At 40.5% G+C, this 15,553-nt stretch overlaps 2 protein-coding genes across 3 annotated transcripts; one reads left to right on the top strand and one right to left on the bottom strand.

The window, feature by feature from the left end:
- Positions 1-920: 920 nt before the first annotated feature.
- LOC111244299 (uncharacterized) lies at positions 921-3,531 on the top strand. Its single transcript, XM_022791246.2, has 2 exons — positions 921-2,078; positions 2,540-3,531. Exons 1-2 carry the CDS (start codon positions 995-997, stop codon positions 3,529-3,531), a joined length of 2,076 nt encoding a protein of 691 aa, XP_022646981.2. The 5' UTR covers positions 921-994.
- A 6,799-nt stretch (positions 3,532-10,330) lies between these two features.
- Cisd2 (CDGSH iron sulfur domain 2) lies at positions 10,331-13,497 on the bottom strand. 2 transcript variants are annotated; one of them, XM_022791251.2, is made up of 4 exons: positions 13,151-13,497; positions 12,171-12,280; positions 11,502-11,652; positions 10,331-10,678 (listed from the first exon to the last, which is right to left on the bottom strand). In XM_022791251.2, exons 1-4 carry the CDS (start codon positions 13,209-13,211, stop codon positions 10,638-10,640), a joined length of 363 nt encoding a protein of 120 aa, XP_022646986.1. In that variant the 5' UTR covers positions 13,212-13,497; the 3' UTR covers positions 10,331-10,637. The 2 variants fall into 2 exon arrangements, with proteins under 2 accessions (XP_022646986.1, XP_022646987.1); XM_022791252.2 differs by having other exon boundaries at positions 13,260-13,490.
- Positions 13,498-15,553: the final 2,056 nt, after the last annotated feature.

The raw sequence follows: 15,553 nt of genomic DNA, 5'->3' as shown, positions 1-15,553 counted from the left end.
TATATATATATATATATATATATATATATATATATATATATATATATATATATATAAACAAATTTGTTGAATTGATTATTTCAGTTAAAATTAAAACTGTACCTAGAAATCATTTCTTCGAATGGTTAATCGAGCTTCTTACGTGGGCTCGCTCTTGTAGACATGTACGAAAGACCATCCATGTGAAGTAACAGGATGTCAAATAATCATTTTGCATTTATACCTGATGTCCTTTAATCAATCCATAAGCGCCTGTATGAGCCAGAGAAGGCTGCACCTAGTACGCACCGCACTATTAGCTTTCTTCTCTAACATACGGGTACAATGAAATTTGTTTGCTCCGCTTTGCTCGTACCTGTCCGCAAATCGTCGATGCCTAGCAAGAAACGAAGCACCCCATATGGGTGGCTGTCCCACGAACCAAACAGCCCCAATAAAGGGTGTGGGGTCAACACGATCGAAACTACGTAGAATAATTAGGCAACTGACATATTGTGTCAGTAAAGATAAAACTTTAACGAACTTGAAAGGTGGCGGTGGTGGTTTAATTGACGACGGCTGTGACACCCGCGGCTCGGAAGTACCCAAAAAAAACAGAAGTCGATTGCCCATTGAGGAGCTAGCAGAAAAGCGTCCCGCATTATTGGAAGCGCCGCTAGCGTATCTGCAAGTGTACCTCAGTGATGACCGCGAAAGGAACTGTCAACGGAGTCCCATGCTGTACTTTGCACTCAACCAATGCTCGCTTACGTACCGGTATATCTGCACGAAACTGCAAAAGCTAACACTTAAGGCGCCAATGCTGCGAGACAGCATGGCTAACCTTATCATGCTGCTGCAAACGATGGGTCGTGCATATCCTGAGACTTCAGAACAGATTGCAGGTCAACTGCATAAGTTTATAGCCATCCTGGAGGATCTCGATCGGCAACTAGCTGAACTCTCCAACCTTCAGCCTATTAACTGGCAGTCGATTATAGCTATTATCAACTCCATGGTACAAGAACACATTGTGAACATAGACACCAGGTCGTTTACAGAGTTCATTCCGTCAATGGATGACTTTACGGAGTCGAAGCTGTTAGGTAAAGGAGCATTCGGTGCCGTTTACAAAGCCGTGCTTAAGAGTGAGCTTGACGTAGCAGTCAAGCTCGTACCACAGACGAAGTTTCATACCGGCCCGACAGATGGGACGCCGTTTATGGACAAGATGATCGCCTCGATGATTCCGAATCATCCGTGTATTTGTCGGATATATTGCGCGTTCGTTGCGTCGTATATTGTCCCGGGAACTAGTAGCAACGAGCAAATAATGAAATCGGAAACGTGTAGTAAGGTGGAAAACCCAATGAGCGTTTCGGTTACTGTGATGGAAGCTATTGATGGAGCAAACCTGACCGAGTTGCTGAAGAAAAATGCCACACTGAGTTTTAACCTAACGCAAATTATCATGCAGCAGTGTATGATGGCCATTGAACACCTACATTTTAGTGGTTTCGTCCACAGAGATATTAAACCAGCCAATATGATGATCACGTTTAATGGACGTTTGAAGCTTATCGACTTTGACATCAGCCGCGTATGTATCGGGCATTTCACTAACTCATTCCATGTGTCGTATTTCTGTCGAACCGCCATAGAGTTCCCCGGTGGGGAAAAAGCTGGTACAAAAGCATATATGGCGCCGGAGGTTCATCAGGGCAAGGCCTTTGGTCGAGCGTCAGATTGGTGGTCAGTTGGTATCGTGCATTTTCGATTGGCGTTTGGGCGACTGCCGTTTCGAAATCAACAACTAGTGGATCAGATTATTAATAAAAGGATTGAATGGGACAAATTCGGACGACCAGGGGATACGAAGCAGGCTGTCTTAAAGAATTATTTAACGAAACTTCTGGTGAAGGAACCACGAAACCGATTAGGCTCCCAGGACTATGCCCACATTTTCGATCACGCATTGTTCACAGATGTTAATTGGCAGAAACTACCAGAGCAAGAAATGCGGTGCGAAGAGCTGGATGCAACGTTTGCTGAACGTACGTCGACCATCAACGGAAAAGAACTTCTTTCAATGTGTCCAGGTTCGTGGTGACCTTTAGGTTGATCCGGTAACTACAAGTGCCTAGTTGCATATCATGAATCCAGTGTATTAGATTATAATTAATCATAAAGTTGATTCAATGCTCGGTTCTGCATAAACTCTTTCTGAAAAAGCCTCATACCAGCTTCAAGTTCGGAGCAGGATTCTTATCCGTTTGAGTAATTTTATTCGTATTACTACATTGTTTTTACGTGGCGTCGTCGCCTTTTGTTTTCGGACAATTTTATAGCTGTTGTGTACAACGAGCTACGGTGCACTCGAAATTCCATTATTGTTATTATTAGTATCAATTCCGCACTTCCTCTATACTAATTATCAAATCTTCTCGTCGTTATATCATTAGTTACATCTTCTCTTTCTCCGTGAGCAAATCAGCGTATGTCTACAATTTTCGAAAGAGCTCATCGTGTCGAAGTTACACTATGCGCGCATTTTTTTCAGCTGGAACAACTTCTAAGGAAGATCTGCTTAGATTAAAGAATTTAGCCGATAACTGTAAAGAACATGTACCTTTGTTCACTTTTGCGTCAAAGTATATCAAACAGCTGATTACTGGCGATCCGGATGTGGGAGATGCTGATGATTGTCCCCGATGGCGGCATATCACCGACCTAAAAAAATCTGGTGACGACACGTCTGGCGGAACAACAATGGCTGACAACAGACAAAAACGAGACCCAGTTCAGGTCATCATCCAGGAGATTTACGGATCTAACAGGATGTGCATGCGTCAACGGCGACCTATTACACTTCGGCGACTCTTAAGCGAAGATGGCATGTTCCGTTTCCTCGTGGGCGAGATAGCTGCGGAAACGAAAATCGTCAGCGACGCAAAACTATATTACGGCGATCTTGTGCTAGAAATTGATAAGACGTCACTAACGAATTTACCAGAGCATCGAGTTTCGCAACTGCTCGCAAAGAAAGGGGCACCCTTGGTGCTGTCTGTAGCACAAGGCAACCCGTTCCGTGATGCTGGGGAGGCTACGTTCAATATGTCGCAACTACTATTTCGATACAAGCCACTGAAACTTACGATTCGAGGTACGTTGAAGTCAAGTAGGTGCCAATGTTTTAAAACGGCACAAATTCAACACGGCTTCACGCTCTCTTTGAAAAAAGTTTACTCGACAGGTTCGGTAGAGCTCGTATGGTTCGTAGACAGCCACGAGGTGTCCCTTCAACGGACTGGAACACCAGCTGAGAACCATCAGGCAAATAAGAAAGAAAACGCTAAAGACGACAAGGACACGCCGAATATTTACACAGGCGATATCGTATTGGCTATCAACAATGTGAAGTTAGAGCAGCTTGTCACCGAACCAGACAAAAATGTCCTCGGCCTAGTAGGCAATATGTTGATGGATATCGAAATCCTGCCCTGTTCGCCTATCAGGGTCAGCAATCTGCCTAGGAGCCCCGGAAACGTCTAAGGCCATCTCGCCGTAATAGGGACTGACGTTAGATCTGCTCCGTTACTCCGCGTTTCTGTTAACTGAGCTAAGGTAACTTTTCTCGAGTTTATGGGGTTTCAAGCATTACAGTTGTACGTTAGTTGTTCAACTAGGTCGTTGTAAATTACTTGTGGACCAAGCCATTTCGTAACCGCTATACAACTATCTGTCTCAATTGTATCAGTAATATACAAGGATCTGCAGGCTCAATAGTCTATCCATGTCTCTGCTGTTGAAACGCGTATATATGAGACGCCTGTATAGTACTAACGTCGAGAATTTTCCGGAACGACAACAGTGGAATCTGGACATAAAGGACCGCCCTTTAGCAAAAAATCCTATTTTTTGATTCGTTTACTCAAGGCTGAGGTTGCCAGCTGTCCAGACCAGTACTGAATTGTTTTTCTGTTATATTTATTGTTGTTGTTTAATAAAGGTTTCTACATATTACGTTTGTTTCAACTTTATTGAAACTATAAATATTTTACAGAAGTTTAAAAGACTGCAGCGTTTGCCCCAAAGATTTACAGGGCAACTGCCTTCACTTGGACGAGAGCTGGTCTTAACTGTAAAGTCCCTAGAGTTTTGTCCCTGGCCATCTGAGTTATGTACAACTAAATGCTCTATGTGCAATCAAGCCTGTTTAGCGTGCATAAATAACGTTTGGTACTACCTAAAACCATACAGTATTGGCAGTACCAGGCGCAAGACATTTAGGTAGTTCGCTGACGATCAACTGGAAATCAAATGACAAAATGTACGAGTTGGCAAAATCCTAAAAGGAGGAGTATTGCGTAGATTTTAGTGGTCTGTTTCGTGTTTTTTTTTTTTACTGATAGCAAAAAATGTCTATACAAGGCAGATATGAAAGCTTATTCAGCTTTATACAAGCCCGAATAACCCTGATCTAATGAATCGAGTCAAGCTCATTCACTCCCAAATTATAATTGACGTAAAATAAAAATATGAATAAAGTGACAGGCGGCATAAACAATACAGCTGCGGTTATTCAAAAATTTAACGGAAAAAAACCAAACACATATTTTTGGATAGAGATTACTTCAATGGAAAAATACCAGGTGCAATATAGTATTATATCACGAAGAACACTAATGTTCATAAATATAAAATCGATACGATTTCTGTATATAGTATCTTCATATAGGCCAATTTGGGCCCCCGAAACAGCGCTTCGAAAACTTTGCGGCCCATAGGATTTGTTCTTTTTTGAGAAAAATTAACGGGATACCTATTTTTAGCCGGTCGAAAAAGGGAGCAAAGTCGCGACTTCAACAGTCTCTGCAGACGATATAATCTTGCCTGTATATAGCCAAGTCCCGCACAAGCAGGAAATAAAAAACGAATTAGCTTATATCGTGTTAGCAAATAAAGTCGGAACTAGATCACTTGCTGAAAAGCTCATGGCTTACGGGTTCGTTCAGATCCTGTCAATTATATAAACTACATGACAGGTATGATTAAATAATTAAACGTGTTGTTGGTAGGAAAAACAAAAATATAGTTCTAGCGTAGTAAACGTTAATTGCTTTTTGGTGCGTTCATACTAAATAGCGCTACGTGCTTTTATCGATTACAACTTATGGAGCTCGGTTCGTAAAGATTATCGATTTCGGTTTGATAAAGCCACAAACCGAAACACATAATCCAATGATCTTGTAAAATATCCCATATTATCTTAAATACCATAGTACACAGTGCCATCATGTCAGCATACGCTCTTGCTATATATTTCGCACTTCTTAGCGATGCGAGCCGTAGTTCGAAAATGCTTGGCCACTGTTCTTGGTTATGTGATGATTGATGCCCGGTAGCAGACGAAGCGCTTCCTATGAGTGACCGTCCGTCAAAGGCAACAAACCCAAGGACAGGTTGCTCACAGCATAAACGATGGAACTTAGCACAGCTAGTTAAGCGGTTAAAGGTTAATATCCATGGACGTCGACATAATTCTCTGACTAGTAATAAGGATCTAAGAGGCGGTGCGAGCGTCGCTCATAACGATTGTCACGTAATTGGCTCGCTAGAACCGCATAAAGGCAAAAATCGACTACCGGTTGAAGAACTGGCGTAAACGAAACCCGCACTATTGGAAGCGCCTGTTACATATCTATATGTGTACCTCAGTAATGGGCAATGTCGCCAATGGGCACTGCAGCGGAGTCCAATGTTGCACTTTGCTCTAGGCCAGTGCGTGCTTACTTACCGATATGTCTGCGCGTGGGTCGAAAAACGGTCGCTTAAAGCTGTTGTCTTGCGTGAGAATATGGTCAATCTTATTACACTGATTCACACGTTTGGCCGGATAGATCCCGAAGTATCAGAGCCAGTTGCCGAACAATTGCAGAAATTCATCTGCAACCTTGAGGATCTCGATCGTCAGCTCGCCGAACTCTCTAACCTGCCAAGTCTTAACTGGCAATCAATTATGTCAGCCTTAAAAACTGCAGTGCAGGAACATAAGGCGTTTCTAGACCCCAGGCCACTTGCCGATTTCGTACCATCTATTGACGACTTTACAGAGATAAAGTTGTTGGGCAAAGTAGCGTTCGGAGCCGTATATAAAGCTATATTCAAGGGTGATCTCAAGGTGGCCCTAAAAGTAATACCTCAACTGAAGTTTCGTTTCGATCCTCGAGATGATACGCCATATATAGACAGGATGATCGCTTCGGTAGTTATGAACCATCCATATATTTGCCAGATATACTGCTCGTTTATAGCGTCCGCCAAGGATCAAGCTGGGCTAGTCCTTGATTCACCAACTCTTGGCACCTCCGTTACTGTGATGGAGGTACTTGACGGCGTAGATCTTACCGAACGCATTGGAAAGAACTCGTCGTTAACTGCTAACCTAACACAGGTTCTGATGCAGCAATGTATGATGGCTATTGAGCATCTGCATTTGAGCGGGTGTATCCATAGGAATATTAAGCCGGCGAACATAATGGTAATGCGCGATGGCCGTCTAAAGCTGATCGACTTCGACGAAAGCTGGGTGTGCATTTGCCACACCGGTAATCAATTCCAAATGTCCTATTTCAGTCGGACTGCCGTGGAGTTTTCTGGACGAGACAAGGCTGGTACGGAGGCGTATATGGCGCCAGAAGTCCACCGGGGCAAAGCTTTCGGCCGAGCTTCGGATTGGTGGTCAGTTGGAATCGTGCATTTCAGGTTGGCATTTGGACGACTTCCTTTTAGAAATCAACAAATAGTTGAGCAAATTGTTAATAAAGAGCTCGAATGGGATCGGTTTGGAGATGGCTTGGACGGACATTTTACTGCACTTAAAAATTACCTATTCAAAATTCTGGCGAAAGAGTCTAGAAACAGATTGGGCTCACGCGACTATTCAGAAATTTTCGAGCATCCCTTGTTTGCGGACGTTGACTGGCAGAAACTGCCAGAACAGGTCACCTGGTATGAAGAACTAGATGTTGCGTTTGCCAATCGGTATTCAATCGAAAGTGATGAGGATCGACAGTTGCCAGGTTCGTGATTTCCATTGGCTAAACACGTAGACTAACCACAGAAGTGCGACTGTCGATCGACTAAGAAGTTGGTGTAATAGAGCAGATTGGCAGTCTTTGATGCAGGACCAAAATTTAGATCGAAGATGATGAAACGAAATTTCATATTTGACTTTTACTATCGGTATTTGGTATAATCCAGATTTTCACACTAATAGAAGTACTCATAAATAAAGTAGGCTAACGTGCTTAGATTTACTGATCTGTGCTGTTACCACGAATTTAAATAAGTCTAAGCAGATATACCTATTTTATAAGCACTTTCTTTGTTGCAAGTAAGTTAGAACAAACGTAATACTAATACCCGATTTAACCGAGAAACAATTAAACGTTAAACGTGGAAGTATGAAATGCCGGGTATTATGCCCACTTAATGCCTAGAGCTTCTTTCAGAGTTTTATCCTCAATATTTAAGAGGATATCAATATCGGTAATATTATTACATTATCCAATCGTACTAAATTCAAAACTTACGATAGAAAAATTCAAATCGATCAAAGTCATCGGCATGCTTTCCAGTTTCAGCGCCGACTACAACTAAAAGTGGAACCCTTATGGGCAGCATACTGCGCTTCGATGATATCCCGAAATTTTTTTAACGTTAAATTTATTTTCTTACATTACCGTGGCAGACTCCTTCATTCAGCCTAAAACTAATTGCCTTCCTCTATTAGCGGTATAAGTTTTTGACACACTCGGTCCTTATCATTTCGTTCGTCCCGATGTAACTAGCTAATAATTAAAGCTGTATGCTTTTTCTGTCGGAAGAGACTAGACAGTATTATTGCTTAAATTATAAACATTGGCACAACTATAGCATACGATAAATTTAAATCTCACTACTCTGACCTTATGGTTCGTTGGAAATCTTTCTAGGGAACGGGGTTAAAAATGATAAGCTTTGTCTAAAAGGTTTGATCGACAGTCACCGAGATCACGTTCCTTTGATGACGTTCTCGTCGAAACTCATCAAGAAGCTTGTTACTGGCGATACGGGCCCCAACGGAAATGACGATCTTGTTCGGTGGCGGCATATAAGTGATTTAAAGAAGTCGAGTGACGAAACTATTGGCGGAACGACAAGTGCTGACAAAAGACAGAAAAAGGGGCCGGTACAAGTGATCATTCAGAATTTAACTAAAGTCAGTCTCTGCGGAAGTACACGTCGACCGGTCACACTTCGTAGGTTGCTGAGTGAAGATGGGATGCATCGTTATATAGTAAACGAGATTGCCAAGGGGGCGAAAATACTCGGTGAGGCAAAACTCTATTATGGCGATCTTGTACTAGAAATCGATAAGATATCGATAACGAATTTGCCAGAACATCGAGTAGATCAGCTGCTTGCGAAAAGAGGCTCGCCATTAGTTTTGTCCGTGGCACAGTTAAATCCGTTTCGCGATGCCGGGGAGTCGACATTCAATATGTCCCAATTACTGTTTCGTTACAAGCCAATGCATGTTAATTTTCAAGGTACATTTATGCCGAGAAAATGTTGGCGACAACCTCAGGTGGTGCACGGCTTCACTCTTGTTGTACGAAAGGTCTACCTAGCCGGAGCTGCTGAACTCGTTTGCTTCGTAGACACCCATGAGGTCGCTATGCAGTGCATAGCCTCAAGCGGGAACAAAGATTTAAAACGAAATGTTAAGGACGAAAAAGATATGGTGAACATATATACAGGCGACATCATACTTGCCATCAATAACACTAGATTAGAACATCTTATCCGTGGCAATGACCCAGAAAAACAGATCCGCTGTTTAACTTCGAGTACCTTCCTGGATCTCGACTTCGTTCCGTGCTCGCCCATCAGAGTGACCAATCTGTCCGTTGACCCAGCATTTATATAGATTAACCCTCAAGAAGTCTTGTTAGCAACCCATTTACGTTACACTAAACTGCACAAAGGCTTCAAGGGTACTGCTTTCAGGAGGGTAGCGGCGTCTTTATGACGAGCAAAATGTATGTAGCTTATTTGTGTACGACATTTTGTGTATTACATTGGCATTCACATTTAGTATTTATGCAGTAGATCAACTTTACAAGATTTCTTGCTGAGTTGTTTAATGATATGGTAACCACAAATATTGTACCTCTGTGCAAAACAAAAATAAGAAAACCAATCTTCGCCGTTGCGAAAGTAGCAGCAGATACAAGAATGAGGCGAAGCTTTTAGGATGAGAACAATAATAGGAAAGGACGATATCCGGGAAGAACGTACATCTTAAAAAAGACGTCGGATCAAGGCTATAGCACTTCAAAAATGTCTGCCCCCCTGACGTGATCTTTAATTTTCTTATTCTGCTACACTGTATCTAATACTCAATAAGTACACTGGTACATGGTTTTATTCCGTTCATTTGTAATTAATAACACAATAACACTTGCGAACTCGGAAACAAAACAGTTTTAATCTTTGCAGGAGCTCCTATCTCAAAGTAAAACAATCCTTAATTTTTCGGAATTTCATGCAAACGAGTTAGTCGCTCTAATTTCACACCAAAAACCACGATAGTAATCAATCGAAGAAGATCCGATCGAAAGAAGATAAATTATTGACGTCGTTAACATAATAATTTTATATATAAAACTTTTTACTCATTATTTTTGTGCCTATTGAAAAGAGCTTAAAGATCGTGAATCATGAATGCTTGAAGACAGCTTAACAAAGTTATGTTTGCCTCGGTTTACGCAAGGATCTATTCAAATATTTTTCCATATATGTGAATTTCATCGTGGTGCTATTCTCATCCCTAAGCCTTCACAAAATCGGTAAGTTTTGCGATAAACATGGTCAAACGTTTTGTTATACAATCTATCAGCATCAGCTCCAATAAAAATCTAATATACTCGTATAGGTGCATTTATTACCCAGTGGTGACCGAAAAATGATATTATTAAAAAAAAAAATAACATTTTGAAAAAAATCAGCACTCGTCTTCATTCTCTCTAATAGAGCAGTAATTGTATTTTGTAACTGGTTTTCTCCGAATGTAAAGGCAAATATCAAGGGGCGACGTTCATTTACATCAACCAGAAAACAGTCGGGTTGTTTGTTAAAGCCTTTGTCGCATCCCAAGAAGAAACGTTTGGATTTCTTATCCATAGCTTTATTCAGTCTAACTCAAATTATTTTTTATTTATTATTTATTTAAGTAACAATTTGTTGTCAGCTGTAGACTGATCTGATTTTCATCTCAAAGATGCATACAGAAAAACAATGGACATAACTTTCTCTAGACATTTTTATAACTTTATTACTAACCATCACTACACAGAGGAAGCTACTTCTGGTAACGTTATTCAGCGTTTCCTGTTTCTACTGTTCGGTCACTAGCGGCCAAAACAAATAACATCGAAAATGCTCAAAATCCGTTGACAATGATGACACGCATCTCAGATAATTTCAATCTACTAAATTATGAGAATAAGACAATTTTTCGTTAGTGGTCGTAAGGCTACTCGATTGCAGTAAATAGGACATGCTTAGATAAGTCTCGATTTGATATTAAAATTAGCAATAATATTTGTTAATTACTTCTTTTTTTCGACAATCAGGGGTCCGACGTTATCGCCTGAAAAAAAAACGGAATCGTTAGAGCGATTATTGGTTGTAGTTTTTTTTATTTTTCATGTAAAACTTTCCCTTGGTGTATGCCAGCCGAAGTATTTTCATTGCTTTTAATGAGGCGGCTTTAAAGATTTCTTTTTTTGGTGTATGCGTAAAACTGGCACACTTTCCTCCTTTTTCGATAAGCAGCGATTTGTCGGCCGAAAACTATATCAAAAATCGAGAATGTAGTGAACACCCTTTTTGCTTTTCTTTCTTCAGTTCAACAGTTCTACTGGCGAAAGCTAATCCGTTTTAGTTTTTATACAACGAAAAAAAATGCTACCTAAAAATGCTCACGATTACTCGCTGCAGGGCAATATAGACGGTTGCACCAGGAAGCAAATAGTCCTAGCAGATGAAAATTAAGAAGTTACCAACCCCAAAAAAAACTGTTCTTGGATATAACGGTTTCGGCATATCGGAAACGAAAGTAAACTAACGCATCAGTGCTTTTCTATTGGGTAGTATCTAGTAAATTTATTCGACAAGTGCATTCATCGATTCATACACTCCACGACAAACTAAGCTGAAAATGGTACATTCGATAGGGTCGGTGTAGCAACATAAGATTGCCTCATATATTGAAACTTAGATTTGAATTAGGCTTAAGGTCAGCGTTGTTTTGACATTACACTAAACTCTATTTGACAGTCGCTTCATTAACCGTACACTGTGATCGTGAGAAACGTACACAGCCCATAGAGCCCGGTCTTCAACGAGCCGCGGTATCAGAATCGAAAACAATTCATACTGAATTCTATAAATCATTACAGATAGGTACTAACCGGTCTCCTGGTTATGTTTGTTGTGCGAACCATCACAGTATGGGAATTTCGCGCTTCTCCAGCAACGACAAAATACCTTCTTATCTCCGATGTCCTCGATGTCCATCGTATGGACCACCTTGGGATTGTTCTTTTCAATAGAAGGATTGAGCTATAAATAGCAAATGAAATTATCAAGATGTTATTAATACATGCGAGGGAACATCAATGCTCACATAGGACATGTAGACATATATATTTCGACGATGATTACGACGGTGACAATGTGGCCTTTGACGGCTTAATAAAATTTTATAGCAGCGATTAGAACTAATATTGCAATATAATCAGTGACTGATAATTTATAAATATGATCGTAGCGTTTTATGCAACGCCATTAAGCTAACTGTATATTATAACTATGCTCGATGATGCTTAAATTATCAAAAGATCTCGGGGCAGACCGGTGCAAAATTCAAAGGCGAATATATTACTTAAAAAAGAAAAATACAGAAAATAACATGTGTTTGCCAACGCCAATATCTACCAGTTGTCCGATGTCGGGTGCTTATAGAGCGTTCATAAGCGGCAGACATCTTTCTCAAGTCTAAGCTCTTAACGATCGGAACAGAGTCGTATATTAATCAGATTAGAGGTTTGGTGAGATCGTGCTTTGAATAATATACGCACCTGGTTCTTCCCACACCGCTTCCAGCATCCTTTCTTCCAAAACCAATAGACGGCGCCACCGACAAGCACTAATGTGGTGGCAATTGCTGCCGGTGCATAGGGATACTTAGCTAAAATTCGACGAAAACGCAGTTAGAATGATTTTAGTTTACGTTTAATAGTGAAGTTTGCCGGGTTCCATTTCAATAGCAGTATGAATATATGGAAACATACTTTTATTCATATTCAATAGGAAACAGAATACGTGTTGATGTCATCATCTATGTAGGAACCCTTATAGTATCAAGGATCTTGCTGGCCAAGTTGCATTTTTTCTCTAATTGTCTAATTCGTACACTATTGCACTAGATTGGTCTAGTTAGCCTATATGCTATTAAAATTTCATTACACAGTATCAAAAGTACAATGACCTCCTGAACTGTGCAGGTGCAATACGACGTATCGTTCCGCAGCAACCGCATCACAATTTACTCAGGCTTACGATTGGTCCAAAAGAACACAGAGCTGCAGCGATTTCTGTGCTTAATTATGTACTTTGCAACCCGTTCATTATTCTATAAGGTGTAATTACGCGACCACGTGATTTGTAAGATGAGGTACCACGTTCGGTAAAATCAGCAGCGTGAGATAACGGACGTCTCGGCAAGATAGTTTTTGTGCCGTGATACGTCTCGAAAAAATAAACCTTTGAAGAATATTTATCTATCTTCATTTTGTATTTAAACATAACAGTATCTAACAACAGCGAGTCACTTCCTACAACACAATAGCAGGCAAAGATTTTGTTTGTTTTGTTGACCTAATCACAATGTTCGTTTGGTTTACGTTCCTTCACGCACAGCTGGATGCAGCAGAATTTCGAAGAAAGAACTGAAATTCACTTAGTCTATTATGTATAGTATATATGAAAGCTCTGATCATTCGGTGATGTTTAAATGGTCCGATGCCCTATGGCGCAATTACACAACACCACATTTTACCTTCGATACTGCCAGAGAAGGTTCTAGTCGATAACGATGAATGTTCATCTGAGCTATTCATACAATGCGCACTAAAAAGAAACAAGATTTGAATTAATCGTATGCCTACCGCACATCACGACGATTCTGTTTAATTGTCGCGCATCCAATACCCTACACGACACAAGAAGGCCAGTACGTGTCTTTAAACTGTAATAGGCTCGCTCCGTGTAGAATAACACAGCAACGGTACAACCTCACTAAAACTCTGGCTTCCGCGACCAAAACAATGATCAACAGTGATGAGGGTTGAATCGGCAGGATTTCTTTTCGCGAAGCGTACGGGCGTCTGCATCGTCTGTGGCGCCAAAACAAAGTAAAAACTGGTCCCGCTTTGCACGAGCCAACCTTTAGGTTAGGTGAGAGGCATGGCGCGTGTAAGGCGATTGTCCTAAACACGTTGTACGTATGAGTCAGTTGGTAGACACTTTGTTAACGTCTTTATTTATCTGGAGCTTGCCTTGTTTGTGTCGGTTCTCCAAAATCGACTTCAATTAAACATTCTGCTTTCTATTAATATTGGATTTCCTATTTGTTCAAAGTTAGTTTTGTTTGATCTCAGCTTCTTCGTTGATGTTATTATTATATTCTAGTTTGTTTATCTAATCACACGTAGTATCTGTCCTTGTTGGAGCTTGAACCAGCAAGATTTAACTATTAGATGACGGCAAATATTGTCATTATTTAGTATTTACGAGCGCGCTAAACGAACCTGAATACATTGAGCCATATAACATTCAGTAAGCTGTATATAGTTACGTTACGTATACTTGGCGCGCGGAAGAGCTTCAGCAATCAAAAATTTTCAATAGGGACTTTCTACTCGACTACCTCTGCGAAATTATTTTGAGAATGTCTTCCTGTTGAACTGCTTTTTTTTGAGAAAAACCAGTACGAGTGCAAACCACTCCAGCCTAAAGTAATGCCTAAGTGGTAAGTATCGGACGTAAAATACGAAACTACCTTTATATGTAGAGAAAACAGTATCTAGGGACTAATGGGGTGCTCAGGTGTAGTACGTCACTCGTGACATGCCGCAGTACATTTATTCATTTCAATGAGAATATTTGATGTATATGTTGTACGACCGTAAGGACGTATGTATATTCAGAAAGCAAGAAAAATACAGGGTAAGAAGGTTTTTTCTTCGATTTAAATTCGAAAACAGAGCGGAAACATTCTAAATTCGTCGTGTATGAGCGGGATTACGTGCGGCTAAATGGCCTGCTTGCAAACACCGCATCAGCGCGTGATTCAGCAAAAACCGGTCCCTGCCATCATGCATCAGATGAAGTAGGGAAAGTGGCGAAAAACGCAGGGTTCACTTTGTGCTGAGCTTACATTATGTTTGCTGGTACTGAGCATTTCTACCCTCGAAACAATTTATTACATTATCAAATTATACATAAATGCTAATGTGCTAAGTGTTCTACTTAATCACAGAAAATATATTCCTGGCAAGAGTTGAACGTCGTTCGCGTTTTAGCCATCACGCACTACCTTGTATGCGGCGTCGATCTCCCCTTCGTCTGCAAAATGATGTCTTTTTTTTCTTATTTTTTAGAAAAGTTGCTTCTTCAGAGAAGGCTAATTCGAATCATAACTTCATAGACTTTTCCTTAAGCAACGTAACCACAAGAACTGTACTTCAATTGGCTGCAATTCAAGAAAATTAATTTGTACCATAGCGCCCCAATAGCTACTTTACTTTGCCCCTCATCCAACCGCCCTTAAATCTTATTAAGTATCCTTTTTAAAAATCATAATTAATACATACTAGTGTTCGATACAAGCTCAATTTTAAACATAAACTAACAGGATCAATATATATCCAATGAGATCTACTTGCTCGTAAAGTTGTTTCCTAGCGTGATTCAATTCTATTATCATCAGACGTTATCTTAACTGTTGCATAGGCACTCCGCATCCATCACAGTCTTTGTTATCTAAGACACAGTAGACGAGTGCCTCCATCTATTATAAACAGTAAATCAAATACGATTATCTAGGTTTTCACTTATTCGGAATAGGCCCTTCAGAATTCGCACCGGTGCAACAGATACGTTTGTGACCCGTTACTATCATCAACAGAGACAACGACAACAGCAATTAATTGAAGAATCATAGTCGTACCACTTTTGCTGTAGCACAAAGTAGCTGAAACGCATGGTTTTTTCTTTCGTTCAGTCGCATTAACGGCCCTGCAGATAACGAGTTTCACCGTTAGCTCAACGGTACTTCTTCAGTCGCTCATTGGTCGGTTACTCACAAGCCTATCTCGTATACAACTGCTGTGTGTTTGCAGCTATAGCCAGGCGTTACTCGTTCTTCACTGCAGAAGCTGTTTCGAAACGATAAATTTTC

This window comes from Varroa destructor, unplaced genomic scaffold, assembly GCF_002443255.2.
Source record: "Varroa destructor unplaced genomic scaffold, Vdes_3.0 BEIS01000002.1, whole genome shotgun sequence".
Taxonomy (NCBI): Eukaryota; Metazoa; Arthropoda; class Arachnida; order Mesostigmata; family Varroidae; genus Varroa; species Varroa destructor.
The sequence above is the reverse complement of the archived record's forward strand: the minus strand, read 5'-3'. Positions and strand labels throughout refer to the sequence as shown.